A 19,339-nucleotide genomic window follows, 5' to 3' on the forward strand; every position below is an offset into this window, starting at 1 on the left:
CCGTAACATTTATGAGTTAATACATGCTATGCTATTAGGAGGAAATAGAAATAACCACCTGTCAAGTTTTAGGTCAGAAACAGAGCTAGACTGTTATACATGCCAAATATATATGCCAAATGAAGCCCAACGTGAGGATATATTAACTACTACAGCAGTTGGGACAAATCTCCTATAGAAAACAAGTACACAGTCATAGTAAAGGAACAACAAATCCACATATTCTGTTCAGCAGTGTAGTATTTATATTATGAAAAAGTGAAAGTTGCACAGCCTGGGACATGCAGTACATTTTAAAAAGCTTAAATTCAGTCCTCTGGGTCGCTTAGTGCCGTGGTCCCTGATTTATCCCTCCCTCCATCCACTACTTCAGCAAAGATTTACAGACAGACACTCTACTGGTTGGCAGGTTCCACTGAGCTTTCTAACCATTCTCTAAAATCTGAAGTACTTTTGGGGAACTTCAGTTCACGGTGGACAAAACTGGTTGTTCACCCACTCAGGATGGACGTAATGGGGAAATGGAAATGTTTTTGTTTACATTCTTCTTGTATATGACATACTTGTTTGGTTTTATGTGTTGGTGTTGGGTTTCAGTTTTTAAGTAGTGTTTTTGCAGTTAGTGACAGTTAGTGACTAACTGTACTTTCCCAAAGTATCATCTTTCTAATTGATATGTATAGAATCATAAGTAGTGCATGCTGAAGATGTTTTGGAACACAAAATACCTTAGACAGAATGGGCACCAGATGACAACACACACACATGCACGCATTCACGCACGCACGCACACACAATCACCCCCTAGCCAGAAACATCTGATACTAAAGTAAAACAGACAGAAACCTCAAAGTCCATTGTGCTTCAAACACTATACTGGGGAGAGGCTGTTGTTTCCCCCAGATCAGTCTGCTATTCAGACACACAGATGTGTACAGAGGCATAGGAAGCCTAGAGGTTAGAGGGTCCAGTAGGAACTTGGCAACTGGGGGTCTGTTTGTCTATTCCACTGCTGTTGGAAGCACATCCAAAAACAGATCAAGGAACGCAGCACTGACTGACCCTGTGCCTCTCAGCGAGTGTGTGCATGTGCGTGTGTGTACGTGTGTGTGTCTGGGGGTGATGGGAATGGCAGGAGATGAATGTCTCTTTCTAATAAAAATAGACAAAGTATTTATTCTAGGGAAGAGGCTGAGGAGAGTACCTGTCCACAGGTGAGGTGAAGCCGCTGGGAGGGTGTCCTCCAGAGTGTCCATGCTCCGTATTACCCAATACTGCAATACTCTACAAACGGGAAAAGGAGAGGGCACAATTAAGCATAAGGCAACAGTCACAGAAACATAGTGAATAAAGGTAATTCAAAAATAAGCAGGGACAGTTGAGGTAGAGTTGCTAGTCATAGCCTCTCGACTACTCTTACACTTGGATAACTAGCTCACTATTTGTCCCGTTCACTCACAGAGGGAAAGCGAAGGGCTGGGATGGGGTGGTGGTGAGGGTGTCCATTGAGGGAGGTAGTCCCAGTCCCGTTGAGGGTTGACCCTTTGAGGCTGACCGCTGTCTCCAGGGGGTCCTGGAGGCCAGAGGAGCTGAGATAGCCGTCTGTCTCACAGTCAGCTGTTACAACAAACACATGAAACATGAGCATGTGACTGACCAGGCACGACCGCATCCCCTTTACTCACTGACACACACACACGCACGCGCACACAAAATAACTCATTCAAGCACATACACACACATACAGACGCATGCACGCATACACACTCTAAAAAATGCTGGGTTATTTGGATGACCCAACTGCTGGGTTGCAGGCATAGGGTCACTTATTTGGATTGTTCTCTTTTAAAACAGAAAGGTTGGGTTGTTGATTGTGGGTAAAATGCTGAGGGATGGGGCTGGAGAAATGTAACAACTCTCAAATTCTGGTTAAAACTTTTGATATCATGGATGGTCAGTCCTAGTTAAAGTTATCAAAAGTTTTAACCATTGTTTGTTTACATTTACTTTGTTTACAAACATTGTAGCAAAACAAGCTTACATTTTGGGTTCTGATGGAGTACGACTGTTGAACTAAGCTCATGAGGCATTTCTAAGTTAAATCCTTCAAGAATCAATGGGTGCATGTCATTATTTAAGTCCAAAAATGGATGTAGCAACTGCTGATTGCCCCTTTAAGGTTGAACAACTGGCACTTTTGTAGTGTTAATGAGGCTTACATAAGTGCATGAGTTCCACAAAAGCCTATGCATATCCCAGTGTTGGGATAGTTACCACTTTGTTACAATATATACATAATAATGTTTAATGATTTTACATTGAACAAAAATTTAAATGCAATATGTAAAATGTTGGTCCCATGTTTCATGAGCTGAAATAAAAGATCCCAGAAATGTTCCAGATGCACAAAAAGCGTATTTCTGTCAAATGTTGTGCTCCAATTTGTTGTCATCCCTGTTAGTGAGCATTTCTTCTTTGTCAAGATAATCCATGCACCTGATAGGTGTGGCATATCAAGAAGCTGATTAAACAGCATGCTCATTACACAGGGGCACCTTGTGCTGGGGACAATCAAAGGCCACTTTAAAGTGTGCAGTTTTGTCACGCAACACAATGCCACAGATGTCTCAAGTTTTGAGGGAGCGTGCAATTGGCATGCTGACTGCAGGAATGTCCCCAGAGCTGTTACCAGAGAATGTAATGTTAATTTCTCCACAATAAGCCACCTCCAATGTCGTTTTAGAGAATTTGGCAGTACGTCCAACCGGCCTCACAACCTCAGACCACGTGTAACCAGCCCAGGACCTTCACATCCGGCATCTTCACCTGAGTCCGGACAGCTGTTGAAACTATGGGTTTCCACAACAGAAGAATTTCTGCAAAAACTGTCAGAAACCGTCTCAGGGAAGCTCATCTGCGTGCTCGTCATTCACACCAGGGTCTTGACCTGACTGCAGTTCGGCGTCGTAACTGTCTTCAGTAGACAAATGCTCACCTATGATGGCGACTGGCACGCTGCTCTTCACAGATGAATCCCGGTTTTAACTGTACCTGGCAGATGGCAGACAGCATTTATGGAGTCGTGTGGGCGAGTGGTTTTCTGAAATCAAAGTTATGAACAGAATGCCCCATGTTGGCGGTGGGGTTAGGATATGGGCTGTGCATTTTATCAATTGCAATTTGAATGCACAGAGATAGTGTGACGAGATCCTGAGGCCCATTATCGTTCCATTCATCTGCCGCCATCACCTTATGCTTCAGCATTATTATGCACAGCCCCATGTCGCAAGAATCTGTACGCAATTCCTGGAAGATGAAAATGTCCCAGTTCTTCCATGGCCTGCATACTCACCAGACATGTCACCCATTGAGCATGTTTGGGATGTTCTGGATCGACGTGCACGACAGCGTGTTCCAGTTCCCGCCAATATCAAGCAAATGCGCACAGCCATTGAAGAGGAGTGGGACAACATTCCACAGGTTACAACCCAACCAACAGCCTGATCAACTCTATGCAAAGGAGATGTGTCATACTGAATGAGGCAAATAGTGGTCACACAAGATACTGATTGTTTTTCTGGTCCACGCCCCTGCCATTTTTAAGGTATCTGTGACCAAGTCATGTGAAATCCATAGATTATGGCCTAATTTATTTATTTCAATTGACTGATTTCCTTATATGAACTGTAACTCAGTAAAATCTTTGAAATTGTTGCATGTTGTGTTTATATTTTTGTTCAGGGTACAAACTTAACATAATTAACAGGAATTACATTTACACTCATACTCTCATGACTGGCCAAAAAGAACATGAAAGCCACACCACTTATGGGCCAGGCCTCCTGAAAATAACCTATGGATTACATTCAACCCAGAATGAAAGTGAATAAAAACCCAATTGATGGTTAAATTAACCCATGTTTGGGCAATCCCAACAACCCAACATGTTGGGTTATTCACGTAACCCAAATGGCTGAGTCAAAATAACCCAGCCTGTGTTCTGTCCAATATTTACCCACTGCTGGTTTACCAAATAACCCAAATTGGGTTGTTTTTAACCCAGCATTTTTGAGTAGTGTGCACACACGGAGAGGACTCAGAGGATTCACTATTGATTAACACCATGGTGAGTACACAATGACAAATGTGGAAGAATGCAGCTCCAATATTTAAACTAGATTAACCTGAATTATTTGAGACCTGCAGTCAAAGAGAGTTTTAATAGTCTTCCTGCTGGTCACTAGAAAACATTTGAGGATAATCACACGTACGCACGTGCACACGCACACACACACACACACACACGCACACACACTCGACTGGAGAGGAAAGACCATCTAGGACTGAATAATTAAGTTATCCTCAGGCTCACATTTCATTCTCTCAGGGCCTAGTCAGGGCCATTCAGCACAACAACAGTTACGAAATCAACAAATACTGCCAAATACTGCCATAATGGACATTGCTTTTATAACCTCAGAGGGCTACTAAAATTCCACACCCGGTGTCAAGGTTGACAATAGACCTTGTTGACCAGTGAGACTGTGACATGTGATACAGTCTAATCTGTGTCTCAAATGGCACCCTATTCCCTATAAAGTCCACTACTATGGACCCTGGTCAAAAGTAGTGCACTATATAGGGACTACGATGCCATTAGGGATGCAGACACAGCCGAAATCAGCTGAAGGTTAAGTTAAGTGGTCTTACAGTTGGCTGAGGAGCAGCTGGTGTGGTGGACCTGGAAGTGCTGATGCTGGTCTGCCTCTGGTTCCTCTGGTTCAGGGATGAAGCTGGCATTGATGCCCAAGTTTAGATAGCTGTTGACAGGGGACAGAGTGTGGGTCAGAGGGTTCGGGGGGGTCTGACCCTGGCTCTGGGCAGGGGTGGGGGTCGGGGTGGGGATGAGGATGGGGCACTGAGGAGTCTCCAACATTGATGGAGACCTGTTGATTTTCGGGGAGGGTGGCTGCAGTGCAGGCTCAGGCTCCTCCTCAATGGCCTCCTTCTTCTTCTCTGCAAGGAGGCGCAGTTTCTCCCGCTGGCGCTTGATGGCGTTGACACGGTCCCGGATGGCCTTAGCCACCAGCTTGAAGTCAGCCTCGCACACGAAGCCCAGCACCACCTGGGATACAGACAAGGAAAGGACATATCAAAGTCAGGGCACAATAGTGTGACAAACAGGGAAGTTTTCACGGCCCATGATCCAGCACTGTCTGTGAAAAGAATAACTCATAGAGGTCTGATGCACTTCCTAACCGTGCTGTTCTGTACTGTACATATATAGGATCTTAATTTGAGCCCATTTGCTACAGCATGAAAATAATCCTGCAGCAACAGGAAATGTGAATTATTATGTGGATTACGTTGATCATTTTTCAGATTACGTTGATCAAATCTCTGAATCTTCAGAAGCCTTTTAAAACTTTGAATAAACCAAACGTTTTACATTTTGTGCAACAGGGTGATCCAATTAAGGTCCTATATCTGTACATCACACAACATGAAATGAAAAGACGACAAGCTCATCACAGCTGTGTATGCCTTGTCTGAGCCAGTGGGTGGCCAGTAGCCTAGTGGTTAAGAGCATTGGGCCAGTAACTGAAAGGACGCTGGTTCAAAAACCTGACCGACTAGGTGAAAAATCTGTTGATGTGCCCTTGAGCAAGGCATGAGTGTGTGTCGGCGGGTTTTTGATCCACCCTTCTACTTGATTTACTCAAATGTAAATTTAGAAAAGCTCATAGGGCAGGAGCCTACCTCCTGTTTCTGTAGCATGAGACAGCTTGATGTACATAAGTACACATATACAGTGGGGAGAACAAGTATTTGATACACTGCTGAATTTGCAGGTTTTCCTACTTACAAAGCATGTAGAGGTCTATAATTTTTTATCATAGGTACACTTCAACTGTGAGAGATGGAATCTAAAACAAAAATCCAGAAAATCACATTGTATGATTTTTAAGTAATTAATTTGCATTTCATTGCATGACATAAGTATTTGATCACCTACCAACCAGTAAGAATTCCGGCTCTCGCAGACCTGTTAGTTTTTCTTTAAGAAGCCCTCCTGTTGTCCACTCATTACCTGTATTAACTGCACCTGTTTGAACTCGTTACCTGCATAAAAGACACCTGTCCACACACTCAATCAAACAGACTCCAACCTCTCCACAATGGCCAAGACCAGAGAGCGATGTAAGGACATCAGGGATAAAATTGTAGACCCGCACAAGGCTGGGATGGGCTACAGGACAATAGGCAAGCAGCTTGGTGATAAGGCAAAAGTGTTGGCGCAATTATTAGAAAGTGGAAGAGGTTCAAGATGACGGTCAATCACCCTCAGTCTGGGGCTCCATGCAAAATTTCACCTCGTGGGGCATCAATGATCCTGAGGAAGGTGAGGGATCAGCCCAGAACAACACGGCAGGACATGGTCAATGACCTGAATAGAGCTGGGACCACAGTCTCAAAGGAAACCATTAGTAACACACTACGCTGTCATGGATTAAAATCCTGCAGCGCACGAAAGGTCCCCCTGCTCAAGCCAGCTCATGTCCAGGCCCGTCTGACGTTTGCCAATGACCATCTGGATGATCCAGAGGAGGAATGGGAGAAGGTCACGTGGTCTGATGAGACAAAAATAGAGCTTTTTGGTCTAAACTCCACTCGCCGTGTTTGGAGGAAGAAGAGGGATGAGTACAACCCCAAGAACACCATCCCAACCGTGAAGAATGGAGGTGGAAACATCATTCTTTGGGGATGCTTTTCTGCAAAGGAGACAGGACGACTGCACCGTATTGAGGGGAGGAAGGATGGGGCCATGTATCGCGAGATCTTGGCAAACAACCTCCTTCCCTCAATAAGAGCAGATGGGTCGTGGCTGGGTCTTTCAGCATGACAACGACCCGAAACACACAGACAGGGCGACTAGGGAGTGGCTCCGTAAGAAGCATCTCATGGTCCTGGAGTGGCCTAGCCAGTCTCCAGACCTGAACCCAATAGAAAATCTTTGGAGGGAGCTGAAAGTCCGTATTGCCCAGCGACAGCCCCGAAACCTGAAGGATCTGGAGAAGGTTTGTATGGAGGAATGGGCCAAAATCCCTGCTGCAGTGTGTGCAAACCTGGTCAAGAACAACAGGAAACGTATGATCTCTGTAATTGCAAACAAAGGTTTCTGTACCAAATACTAAGTTCTGCTTTTCTGATGTATATAATACTTATGTCATGCAATAAAATGCTAATTAATTACTTAAAAATCATACAATGTGATTTTCTGGATTTTTGTTTTACATTCCGTCTCTATGACAAAAAAATTACAGACCTCTAGATGCTTTGTAAGTAGGAAAACCTGCAAAATTGTGTCAAATACTTGTTCTCCCCACTGTACGTATGCTATCTTAATTTGACCAGTTTCTCACAGCAGGAAAATAATCCTGCAGCAACAGGACATGTTAATTATTATGTGGATTATAATAAATTGACATTCTTGCAGGGTTGATAACTTTTTTTTGTTAAAGTCTGACAATTTAAAGGGGAAATTACAAACTTTAGAAGCCTTTCTAAAGCTTGAATACACTACAAGTTTGCATTTCCTGCTGGGCAGGAAAATCCTCTGCAACAACAGTGATCAAATTAAAATAGTAGACCTGTACACCCCCTGGACAGGATGCTAGTCTTGTCATTTGCTGTGTAGATAATCAATATGTATTGAGCAGACGCTGTCTATTTATGGAGGGGCTGATCTGAGGCCCTTTGATATTCTTCAAGAATCAATGTAAAAGATACAGCTGTAAATCACAGAGTGGACCTTTAAAGGATGGTGTTACATCCAAACCTGTCCAACTCAGAACACAGTGTTCCAGTCTCAGACCGGCGGGGAAGACAGGGACTGCGTCCCAAATGGCACCCTATTTCCTATATAGGGCACGGTGTCTGCGGGATTTCGCTCCACCCTTGTAATTAATTAAGGTCACTAATAAGTAAGGAACTCCCCTCACGTGATTGTCTAGGTCTTCATTGAAAGGAAAAAACAAAAACTCAGCCCTCCGTGGAATGAGTTTGGACCCCTGATATAGGGAATAGGTACCATTTGGGATGTACCGAAAGTTGGTCATTTGCCTCCCTCCTCTCTCACCCTCGCTCAACACCTTGTCAGATTATGCTGTTAGATTCCCATAGCCCAACTAATATGTCCTGGAGCAGGGTTTCCCAAACTCGGTCCTCCGACCCCCACCCCCCCCATGCATGTTTAATTTTTGCCCTAGCACTACACAGCTGATTGAAATAATCTAAGCTTGATGATGAGATGGTTATTTGAATTAGCTGTTTAGTGCTAGGGTAAAAAGCGTGCACCCAGGGGGGGCACCAGGACCAAGTTAGGAAAACCCAGTTCTGGATAATAATAAATGGGATCTTGATGAAAAGGCTACATGTATGGAATTGTGGCTGGTGGCCAGGCCGGGTCCTTCTCATTAAAAGTGACCTCTGCTAAAGGGGCTGGAGGACACAAGTGCTATGTCCCAAATAGCACCCTAGTGTGTGGGTCCTGGTAAAAAAAAAGTTGTGCACTTACAGGGAATAGGGTGCCATTTGGGACTCACCCAAGGAGAAGCTGCTTCGTAATGCGTCCTGTATGAGAGACAGGCATTATATTATTAAAGCCCTGACCTCCGCTATCTTCCTGAGCCACGCTCTCCTCTCACATTTCTAGTGCTGATGATTAAACGCTGACCTGTGCCCTTGACAGACTGTCTGCAGCCGGATCCACTTCACTTCATGGGCTAAGCATATGTCAGTGTGTGTCCACAATTGTAATCGAATCATAAACTATGTTGTATTAGATTCCTTGTGTTTGCTGGTTGGGGTCTGTTGCAAATAGCAGTGGTGTAAAGTACTTAAGTAAAAAATACTTTAAAGTACTATTTAAGTAGTTTTGGGGGGTATCTGTACTCCTAAAGAAAATAATGTACTTTTTACTCTATACATTTTCCCTGACACCCAAAAGTACTCGTTACATTTTGACTGCTTAGCAGGATAGGAAAATGGTCAAATTCACACACTTATCAAGATAACATCCCTGGTCATCCAGGGATCACTAAACACAAGTCACTAAACACAAATGCTTTGTTTGTAAATATGTCTGTGTTGGAACGTGCCCCTGGCTATCAGTCAATAAAAAAAGTCTGAAAATGGTGCCGACTGGTTTGCTTAATATGAGGAATTTGAAATTATTTATACTTCTACTTTTGATACTTAAGTACATTTTAAACCAAATACCTTTAGACTTTTACTCAAGTAGTATCTTCCTGGGTGACTTCCCCACTTTTTCTATTAAGTTGTCTTTACTTTTATTCAAGTATGACAATTGGGTACTTTTTCCACCACTGGCAAATATAATATATATATCATCAGAATCCATACAGGATATTCCTTCTTCAACTCATCCTGTACTCATTATCACCACTCTATGGTTTGCTATCTATACATACAGTGTCTGGATATGTGAGTGTAACTTTTTTGTTTGTCTCTCAATATAAGAATGGCTGTGTTTTCACCTGGTGCAACACCAACACTCCAACAATATGTAAGCTGATTCTACTACCTACTTGCATAATAGCTATAGTATTACACCTTAGTTGTTTCCACTGGTTCTTCTCTTGTGAGAGCCACAACTGTAAACCCCCCCTTTAATCATTCATGTAGGGGAAGTAAAGGTAAAAGAGACCATGATGTTAGGTAACTGCGAAGGTCAAGTGTTGTGGGAATGTACCCAACCTACATTGGTAGGTCATAGAGCTGTCCCACACAGCCTATTACTGAAACAGAGATCAACTCATGAGTGGTACCAAAGGGAGTGGATATAGTATACCAATCTTACCGTATATAAATCTCAGCTTTATCCTTTACTGTTTTCAATGCTCCGCTGAGAGCTCTGCTCTGAGTAAGACGTACAACGTATGTATTTCATGCAGTATGGCAAATAAACTTGCAACTTGAAATGTGAGCTGCTCACCATCTCCTGCGCCACCTCCTCTGGCACGTCCTTGTAGAGTTCGAACAGGAACTCAATGGCGTTGTTGTCCTTGTACTTCCCGTGGAGTTTCTTGGTGTCGTCCATCCGGAGCCACAGCTTCAGGCCTGACTTCACCATGTCGTCCTCCTCAGCCAACTCAACATGGACGCCGTTGTTCTCCTGGAAGAACGTGTGCTCCAGCAGGTCCTGGATGGTGTACCTGAGGTAAAGGAATAATACAACTATTAAATTCAATCAATTCCTCTTAATTTGACACATTGATTGAACACCAAAGGATTTGATATATAGATTTCTTAGCAGAAGGACCAGAATTTCATTTCACCATTTGTGTAATGTCTCATATGTTTTATGTAATGTAAGGATATTATGAGAAGCCCAATAGCCCAATACCTTTCATCTTTGTCCATCCGGATACATCCTTCGATGATCTCTTTGAGCTCTGGGACCTTGACTTTGTAAAAACTGTCTGGTTTCATCCCCTGTGAGGAGAAGCAATCTGGTTAACATTGGTTATTTATCTGCTTGGTTTAAAATGTAAGGTAACATATGGTAACCAATGGTAACCTAGGGGACATAAGAGTAACATAGGAGAATGCATAGCTTTCTCAGATGTTACCTCACAGAAACATGCAAGACATTTCTCCCTCATGATAAGTGAACTCACAACAGTGATTGGGGAGAGAGAGAGAGAGAGAGAGAGAGAGAGAGAGAGAGAGAGAGAGAGAGAAAGAAAGAGAGAGAGAGAGAGAGAGAGAGAGAAAGAAAGAAAGAGAGCGAGAGAGAGAGAGAGAGAGAGAGAGAGAGAGAGAGAAAGAGAGAGAGAGAGAGAGAGAGAGAGAGGGAGAGAAAGAGAGAGAGAAAGAGAGAGAGAGAGAGAGAGAGAGAGAGAGAGAGAGAGAGAGAGAGAGAGAGAGAGACGAGGGGCAAGGAAATGGGACAGACCAGAGAGTCTGTTTTTCTGTTTGTGTTAGTGTTGTCCTTTTAAAGGGCAGTGTGGCTACAAAAAGAATGCAGACCTCTGTCTCTCATCAGTGCAGCGCAGTGAGCAGTCCATTATGGGTCTGCAACTGTTTCAATCTCCCTCAGACAACGCTGATAAGAGAATGGAGCAAATCCCCTCGTGTTTTAAACAGCCAAGGTTAACATCACAACTGTCCTAATGTTACCCCATGTTTATTCCAACATTAAAATAAAACCGTTGGGTAAATAAAGGTTGTTGGTTGGTTAGCTGGTATACACTGTTGCAATTGTGCAACAATGTTGACTTGTTATGTTTGCGATTTGCGAAGGGGCAGACACAGGCCTGCAATTTCCTTGTTAGCTTATTTATTCTGAGACAGAGGATCGAGCTGTAAAGGACCCTTTTCTCTAAATCGCTTCAACTCTTACAAACACTTGATTACAAGAATGGACCACAAAGTACACTGCCCTTCATTTGGCCTCCACTATAATTATAATATCTCTATGGCTTATCAATTTAACAAAAGAATAGACAGTATACAAGCAAGCAAACCAATTGAGTATTCTCTTTTGATCTGACTCTGTTCGAATGCACTGCTTATTTCCACAGTGGTCATAATGCCTCTGCTTGTGAATCTAACATTTTATTGTGTTAAAACGTGACATAGTATTTAAAACGTGTTCAGGCTAGCAGAGTTAATCTGACAGGTAAAGGCCCCAGACTCCCCTGAGTAGGGCCTTTTAGTTGTTTATGGAACATTGACTTTATGGATGGCGAGTGGCGACCGATCAGAGACGACTACAGTAACCTGCACTTATGACCCATACACACTCTCTCAGACCCACTCTACAGCCTCTACAAGGCTCTGTTTGCTCTGCTGTCTGTCTCAAGAAAGAGAGAGAGAGAGAGAGAGAGAGAGAGAGAGACAGACAGACAGACAGACAGACAGACAGACAGACAGACAGACAGACAGACAGACAGACAGACAGACAGACAGACAGACAGACAGACAGAGAGAGAGAGAAAGGCGCTGTTTGTGTAGAATGCAGACGTCATTTTCAAAACACATCATTCTACCATCGCCTGCCCAAACCCACTGTGGCGTCACCACCTTGTATGCTCCAGCCCAAAGCCGAAGAACACAGCTCTCAATGTAGAGGTTCCTGTCATTACTGACTCCCTCTTTGAGTAGTAAACACCTCGGTCAGGGAGAAGCTTGGCCTTTCATCGAGTTACTTACTTCTGGATTGCTTTAATACGTTTTGAGAGTAGTATGCGCCCAAATGGCACCCTATTCCCTATACAGTGCACTACCTTTGACCAGACCCATATAGGGAATAGGGTGTCATTTTAGACGTAGCCACAGAGTTTGCGCTAGTTCAGGGAACAGAACCGAAAACTGGAAAATAACAACATTTTTCTTGGAACGGAATCAGAACTGGGAACGAAAATGATCTATACTGTTCCGGAACAGAACCGTTATTTTAAAAGCATGGGAACCATATAATAACACTATTTCATGTTCCGGGTATTTTTCTACAGTCCCACAAAAAAACACAACAAAGCGCCTATGCAAAACCCTCACTCTGTCACTCAGAAATGTATTCCACTGTTTGCCTGCCAGCTGGAAATATTTGGCAGACTGTGTGTGCTTAGACCACTCCTGGACAGTCCTAGCAAAATTCTTGCTTGAAAAATTGCTCTTTCCTAAGAAGCTCTTTTTGTTTACTTTTGACCATTTGAATTGAAAAAAATAATAGCAAGGTACTTAATTGTTACCCAAAAATGATTTGATATTGAGATAAAAACGACTGCATTGGATTTTTAACAAAAACATTAAAAAAATTGTGCTTTTATAATTTCACGTGGGGCCACTTTGTTTCTGAGGAGTGGAGTCTAACATCAAAACTTCATCCAGAAATCTACAGATGTAGGATCTTAATTTGATCACTATTTTGTTGCTGCAGATGAGCTTTGTGATTTACATCAATGAACTGAAAACCTACACTAACACACGGTTATACTAAAGTATTCCACTTTTCATGTAACCTCATTTTGACCAGGTAATAGCCTAACCACCGATCAAGCAACATTATAGACTAAACACTCAAAATGATTATTTTGATGTGACAATAGAGGCCAAGTTAAGATCCTACATCTGCAGAACATCCAGAAGGTTGTTTTGTCACTTCCATTGTGCAAGGGAAGGAAAGCAAACGTGTGCACAATTACGCTATTAAGGAACACTGCAAGGAGAGAGGAGACTCTGTGTGGGACTATGGTCCTGTGTGGCTCAGTTGGTAGAGCATGGCATTTGCATTTGCACCACCAGGGTGTTGAGTTTTGAGCCCGGAGGGGCCACCCATACGAAAATGTATACATGCACTTCTTACTGTACGTCGCTTTGGATAAATGGGTCTGCCTAATTGCATATATTCCCACTTACGCTGGTGACTTTACGGTAGATCTGTGCTGCGTTCTGGCACTCGGAGTAGGGATACTCTGATGTGGCCATCTCCAGGATACACATCCCAAAGGCATAGACATCCACAGCCTCATCATACTTCTCCTCATACATCTCTGGAGCCATGAACTCTGGGGTACCTGGAGGAAAGGAGAGAGACAATACCAATCACAAGAAAACATACACACACACCGACAAACAGATTTACACAAACAAATCTTCTGTAGGGGACAGACATTTGATTACACTGGACATGCATCATAGGGTAGGAATCTGTGGCAGAGTGATCTAATAATGAGCATCTAGAAAGGGCACTCAACGTCAACGGTCATAATCTAGAAACAACTAAAACTTTAAATGAATCCCTAAAACTTGATGACCCCAGTTGGGTGAACCCCATAGCAACAACACCTGACCTTAAACACTCCCCAACATAAAATTACATATAGAACTAAAAAAAATTATAGGCTCTTTGTGCTCACCAATGACACTTTTAGCGAAGGAGGCTCTTTTGAGTGTGGCCAGGCCCAGATCTCCAATCTTGACGGAGCCGGTGGGGCCGGTGATGAAGATGTTGTCACACTTGAGGTCCCTGTGGATGATGGGAGGGGTGCGGGTGTGGAGGAAGTGGAGCCCCTTCAGGATCTGACGGCTCCAGCGCTGCAGTAGCTTCAGCTTCATCTCCTTAAACCTCTTCAGGTACCTGCAGGTAAACACAGGATATTAGGATGCATCACCTAAAGAGGCTCATATACTAACTGTTCTCCTTCCTTACCTACAGTACAGGCCAGATCAGAGAGGACTATCAGGAACCCATCTTTAAGTCTACATGGAAAACTATTTTGATCAATCCTTGTTTTCTATGAAGATTCTATGATCATGATAAAAGATAGAAAATATTAAAACGCTAGGAATTTGTGAGGAAAAAATTGTAGAGGAAACAGGGAAAAACAGGCACAACAGTCTCCTCTACTACAACGAGTATTGAGGCCAGGTCGGGGCGGAAAGGTCAAGCTCACGTTTTGAGGGTGCCTGAGGTCATGAGCTCAGTGACCAAAAGGATGCACTTGAGGCCCTTGGAGTTGTCCTTCCAGGAGTCGTAGAAGCGGACGATGTTAGGGTGCTGCAGACCCTTCAGCATCTCCACCTCCTCGCTGAACCTCTGCCGCTCCACCTTGGTCAGCTTACGCGTCTGAACGGAGCACAAAATAGATATATTCTAGAACGATGACACAGTCAGATTTCCATTCTATTGGCAGAGCATACTGCAGGGAACACACACAACACACTCCATCCATCAGGCCTGGTTTTGTGACTGGTTTTGTGACTACTATTTTATTATCAAGACTCAATACAGAATTTATAAGCTTATCAAGCTGTGTTGAAAAATATGTAAATGTGTGTGTCCTAGAGCTAGAGGAAGAGAAAAACAGAACCACTGACAGGTTTACCGCCGTTGTTCATTCATCTTGCTGAACCAGATTCCAGTGTTACATAATTATATTTTTCCATAGAAACTTGAACTGTGACTTCTACACATTTTAAGAGGTTTCCCAAAGCTGTGAGAAATTGAACCGAACACAGTGTAATCACAGTGGGTAGGTGGGTGAATAAAGCCATTTTTGTGCAGAGTGGGATGCACTGTTAAAATAGAAAGACTAAAAACTCTGAAACCATGAAAAGTAGTTCACCTAAGCAGAAATCTGGTGTTTCTGGAGGGTGTTTGAATGTAAACCCAATGTAAGTGTTATGATACACTGAATAGATTTCAAAACAGAATGGAAGTACTCTGAAACACCCAAAGTGGCTCTTCATTCTAAATAATTGTGTTTTTAAGAGAGCGTTCTGAAAACACTTGTCGATGTTTCAGTGCATGTAAAAGGCAGCAACAAAACACAAAAGTCATGTTTTAGCAGACTGTGTCTCTCATATAATCAAATGGTTTTAAATTGCAAATTGTTTATAGCATAAATATTGATTGATTATGAATAATTATTTAATTTTCAGTAAATGTTCTTAAGAAGACACGGAATTGAATCATTTTCTTAGAGCAGACTTTGGCAGTAATTATAGGCTACAGCTGCCAGGAAACTTTGTGAGATCATAAATAATGTTACAATCAAAATGTTTATGTAGGTTATAGCAGAGGTAGCATGAGTTATAAAGTGGGCCTTCATCACTGGTATTCATGTGAGGAGGTGGATGTGAACCTTTTAGTCATTTAGCAGATGCTCTTATCCAGAGGAATTAGGGTTAAGTGCATTGCTCAAGGTTACATGTTTCACCTAGTCAGCTCTGGGATTCAAACCAGCAACCTGTCTGCTACTGCCCCAACACTCTTAACCACTAGGCTACCTGACACATTTTTTTCTGTGTTTTGTTTAGACAGATTAGAAACAGGAGGAGACAGAGACAGAGAAGGAGTTAAAGTTGGACAGGCAAAAGCAGGAATTGAACCCCTGACTGTTGGGACAGAAAAATGCCAAAATGATTTTGAATTTTACCCATTTAACCACACACCATGTGAGGATCTTAACACATCAGAAGACAAATGTTTATATGATTGAAGGCAAAATGTTAACTTCAAACATACTGACGTACTGTTCAGAATCCCCCCAGTCTGGGGCATGGAGGTGGAGAGATGGGATTCGTGGCAGGTGTGCCCTCTAGCAAACTGTATGGTCAAGTATAAAAACAGGCAAGTACTTCACAAACTCAGAGAGGTGAGAGCACACCAAATGCTCAGATGAACTAGTCAACAAAAATCCAAGAAAGTATGCGTCAATGAATACGTGAGTATACAATGTTATCACATTGAAGAAGGAAACCAAAAATGAATCCACTCAATAAGAACATTTATTTTGTGTAGCATTTTGGCTGCTAATGCTAATAGTCCAAGTAAAACAGTCCTTTTGATCCATTGATCAGCTTTCTTGATGCCTCATGAAGTTAATTGGCACGTCATTGTTTGCACCTTTCGGGCACTTGTGTTTTAGGTAAATGAAGGCCTGCTTTTTAGTTAATACTGCTGGCTTGTTTGCCTACTAGATTTACGAGTTGTATCTGCTCTGATGTATACCCTACATGCTACACTACATAGCCACTGCCATTTTAGCCTGCTCTAGCTTTGGCCTACCACAACACAAGTTATTGCATTCCACTTTTGACATTAAGTCATCATGTTGCTAGATTTGCATTGCTTAATTCACTTATTCTATCCACTGGCTGGCTGATCCTAACTAAAGCCAATGAATACTAATGCCAACTGAACTGTCATCATCATCTAGATCAACTCTATTGTGATTCAATTCATCTGAACAACCTTCCATTCCATTCAACATCATCTGAATATAAAGACTCAGGTCAGAAACATTAGCATAATGGACGAACGGTGGATCGCATGAATCATTTCACTGTTGTATTCAGCGCATGTGACAAATGCAATTTGATTTGATTGAGCTCTTAGCTGGCGTTTTGCACAAGTTTTGTATGTGTGCTACTGCTAACATTAGCAGTCATTGCCTGAAGTATTGTTTTTATGGATGTGAAATATAATGGCATATCAGTTGAATTTGAGGAATAACATGAGAAAAACCTTACAGATCTATGAACTGTCTTACTTTATCAATATAAACATCTGGAAGACCTGTTCATGTTTTGTCATTTGATAATTAGCAAATAAAATATACAACTTCTCAAATACTTTTTTTTACTCATTAATTATTGTCCTGGACCAACTTTTGTGTGCTTTGTTAGAGCATAAAACTTTGACCTTTTGGAATTACCAATGAGGAGTTTACCAGTACATGATATAAGAGCAGGGAATATACATTAAGGGGAGGGACTCCCATTTACAGTATTTGGAAACTGCAGAAAAATGGAACTAATTCTGCACTAGACAGGATTCAAAACACAATCCTAGTTTTTGGGAGCTTTTGGAGAGGAAACAATACCAAAAGAGGGACCTAATTCTGCACTATACGGGACTCTAAACACCATAGGGTTTTCAACCTTTTCCAGGTGTTATGTGGTGTTGCACCACGTCATATTTTAGAACACCTCAGGATGAATGTTTCAGTACATCTTAAATCTGTTCTAATACCCTGACAACCACGTGTTTCAATACTCCAGCAAAGTTTTGTCTCCTTTAAGGTGGTGGCAGCTCAGTTGCCACTAGTTTTAGTGTTACAAAGCACTTCATTTTAAAAGTGTATGAATGGTTTGATTGAGTCTCTAGTGTAGTGCTGCCGGGAGGCTGCAGTGGGTGGATAGCTGTTTGGAAAACACCAGAGAGACCTCTAGACTTCTACAACCATGAATCCTGCATTGAGGCTGTTCTGGGAAAAACTGAGGGTATGTTTATGTTTACAATTGACTGACCACGACTCCTTCCTCCCCTTTAGAGAAGGGGGCTGCCACTCATGTTACCAGGCCCTGTCTGCCTCCCAAATCGCACCGTATTCCCTTTTATAGTGCACTACTTTTGACCACGGCACAAGGCCCTGGTCAAAAGTAGTGCACTATATAAGGAATAGGGTGCCATTTGGGATGCACACCCTATCAACACTGGGAGCACACTATCACAGAGAGGGAGGCATGCAAGGGGAGCCCCCAAAAAGCGGTTCCCATTCCCACACCAACCGACGTCCATCAATTGCCAAACACTAATTCAATTGGAAGATTGATTCCAACATGGTGCCTCTGTTTTCAACACAGACCACTTAGGACTTTTGAACAATGATTTTGTATGTATTTATGTGGAGAATTGGTGTGACAGGAGTATGATGCGACTACAGGTGATACATTCTAGGACTCGTATGTTAGGAGTACAGTAATTGATGGGAGACAGCTTCAGTGTCCTTGATGGTAAATTCTGAGTAAACTGTGACAGCATTAAATAATGATCCCACTGATCTGATTGGGTGTTTCCCCTGCCTTTGTTTTTATACCGATGAGACCCACTGCATGGTACAGACTGTCATTGAGTTGAAGCTGCAGAAGTCTGTGTTAGGACAAGTGTGTTTAATCCGAATCCCAGAGCAGAGGACCATGTGTATCTCCTATTGATTGACAACCTGACTGGCCTGTTTATCTTGAAGATCCCTCTACAGAACAGCCAACTGTAGTGTGTATGTGCATTTATCCTCATGGCTAACAGACTGTCCACTTGGAAGCCTTGACAGCTCCTTAAACCCCATTCACTATACCACATGGCAAGCACAACACATTCAAATACATAATACAGAGAATACATTTAGGCAACTTCAGACGCTTTCCTGGAAGAGCCAATGACTTATTCAGGTCTTCCTAAACTAAAGCCTGCAAGAGCCTGACAAAATGTGCTGCTTGCTTCCAAAGGCGTCCTGTAACGTGTGTCTGATTACGGACTGATTATGTTGACTCATTCAAAAGTTGTATCCAATGAACACCTATTGAATTTGGGATATTTTTTTTTCATCAAATGTGTTATAAATTAAATGTATTCATGTTATTACTACTCACATAGAAAAAAAATGTCAGGAATAATAAGGAATACCAGAATATGAGTAAGTAAAAGTGAAAACATCAGTTGTGCTGACTTTCTGCTATCATTTTATGCTATCACGGGATAGGTTTGTTGTGTGATGGACTAATTTCACAGTGATGTAATGATACATTTTAAGCATAAACACGTGTATACAAACTACAAATAATTATGTACGATGAGTTGATGTGCCTTGTGTGAAAGTAAGACCATTTATGTTGTCAGATCCACTTAAACATGATGGGTCATCACATGCTTTCCAGATTCAGTAAATAGCACATCTTTAATGTGGTTGGATTTAACACTGATACAATACAAGTGACAGACTAGCCACTTAACTTGGTCTGAACG

The 19,339-nt window shown here is 42.3% G+C and overlaps 1 protein-coding gene across 4 annotated transcripts in view; it reads right to left on the minus strand.

Moving 5' to 3' along the window:
* Positions 1-19,339, minus strand: part of wnk4a (WNK lysine deficient protein kinase 4a) — a 76,410-nt gene that overhangs the window by 15,316 nt on the left and 41,755 nt on the right. For 3 of the 4 annotated variants that reach the window (XM_036956075.1, XM_036956074.1, XM_036956076.1), the window contains exons 3-10: positions 14,484-14,656; positions 13,947-14,167; positions 13,447-13,604; positions 10,430-10,518; positions 10,019-10,238; positions 4,711-5,125; positions 1,460-1,617; positions 1,205-1,284 (exon numbers count right to left, since the gene is read on the minus strand). In XM_036956075.1, coding sequence (XP_036811970.1) covers positions 1,205-1,284; positions 1,460-1,617; positions 4,711-5,125; positions 10,019-10,238; positions 10,430-10,518; positions 13,447-13,604; positions 13,947-14,167; positions 14,484-14,656 — 1,514 coding nt within the window. The remainder of the gene's footprint in view (positions 1-1,204; positions 1,285-1,459; positions 1,618-4,710; positions 5,126-10,018; positions 10,239-10,429; positions 10,519-13,446; positions 13,605-13,946; positions 14,168-14,483; positions 14,657-19,339) is intronic. The other variant, XM_036956077.1, reaches the window with a different exon arrangement.

This window comes from Oncorhynchus mykiss, chromosome 20 (genome assembly GCF_013265735.2).
Source record: "Oncorhynchus mykiss isolate Arlee chromosome 20, USDA_OmykA_1.1, whole genome shotgun sequence".
Classification (NCBI taxonomy): domain Eukaryota; kingdom Metazoa; phylum Chordata; class Actinopteri; order Salmoniformes; family Salmonidae; genus Oncorhynchus; species Oncorhynchus mykiss.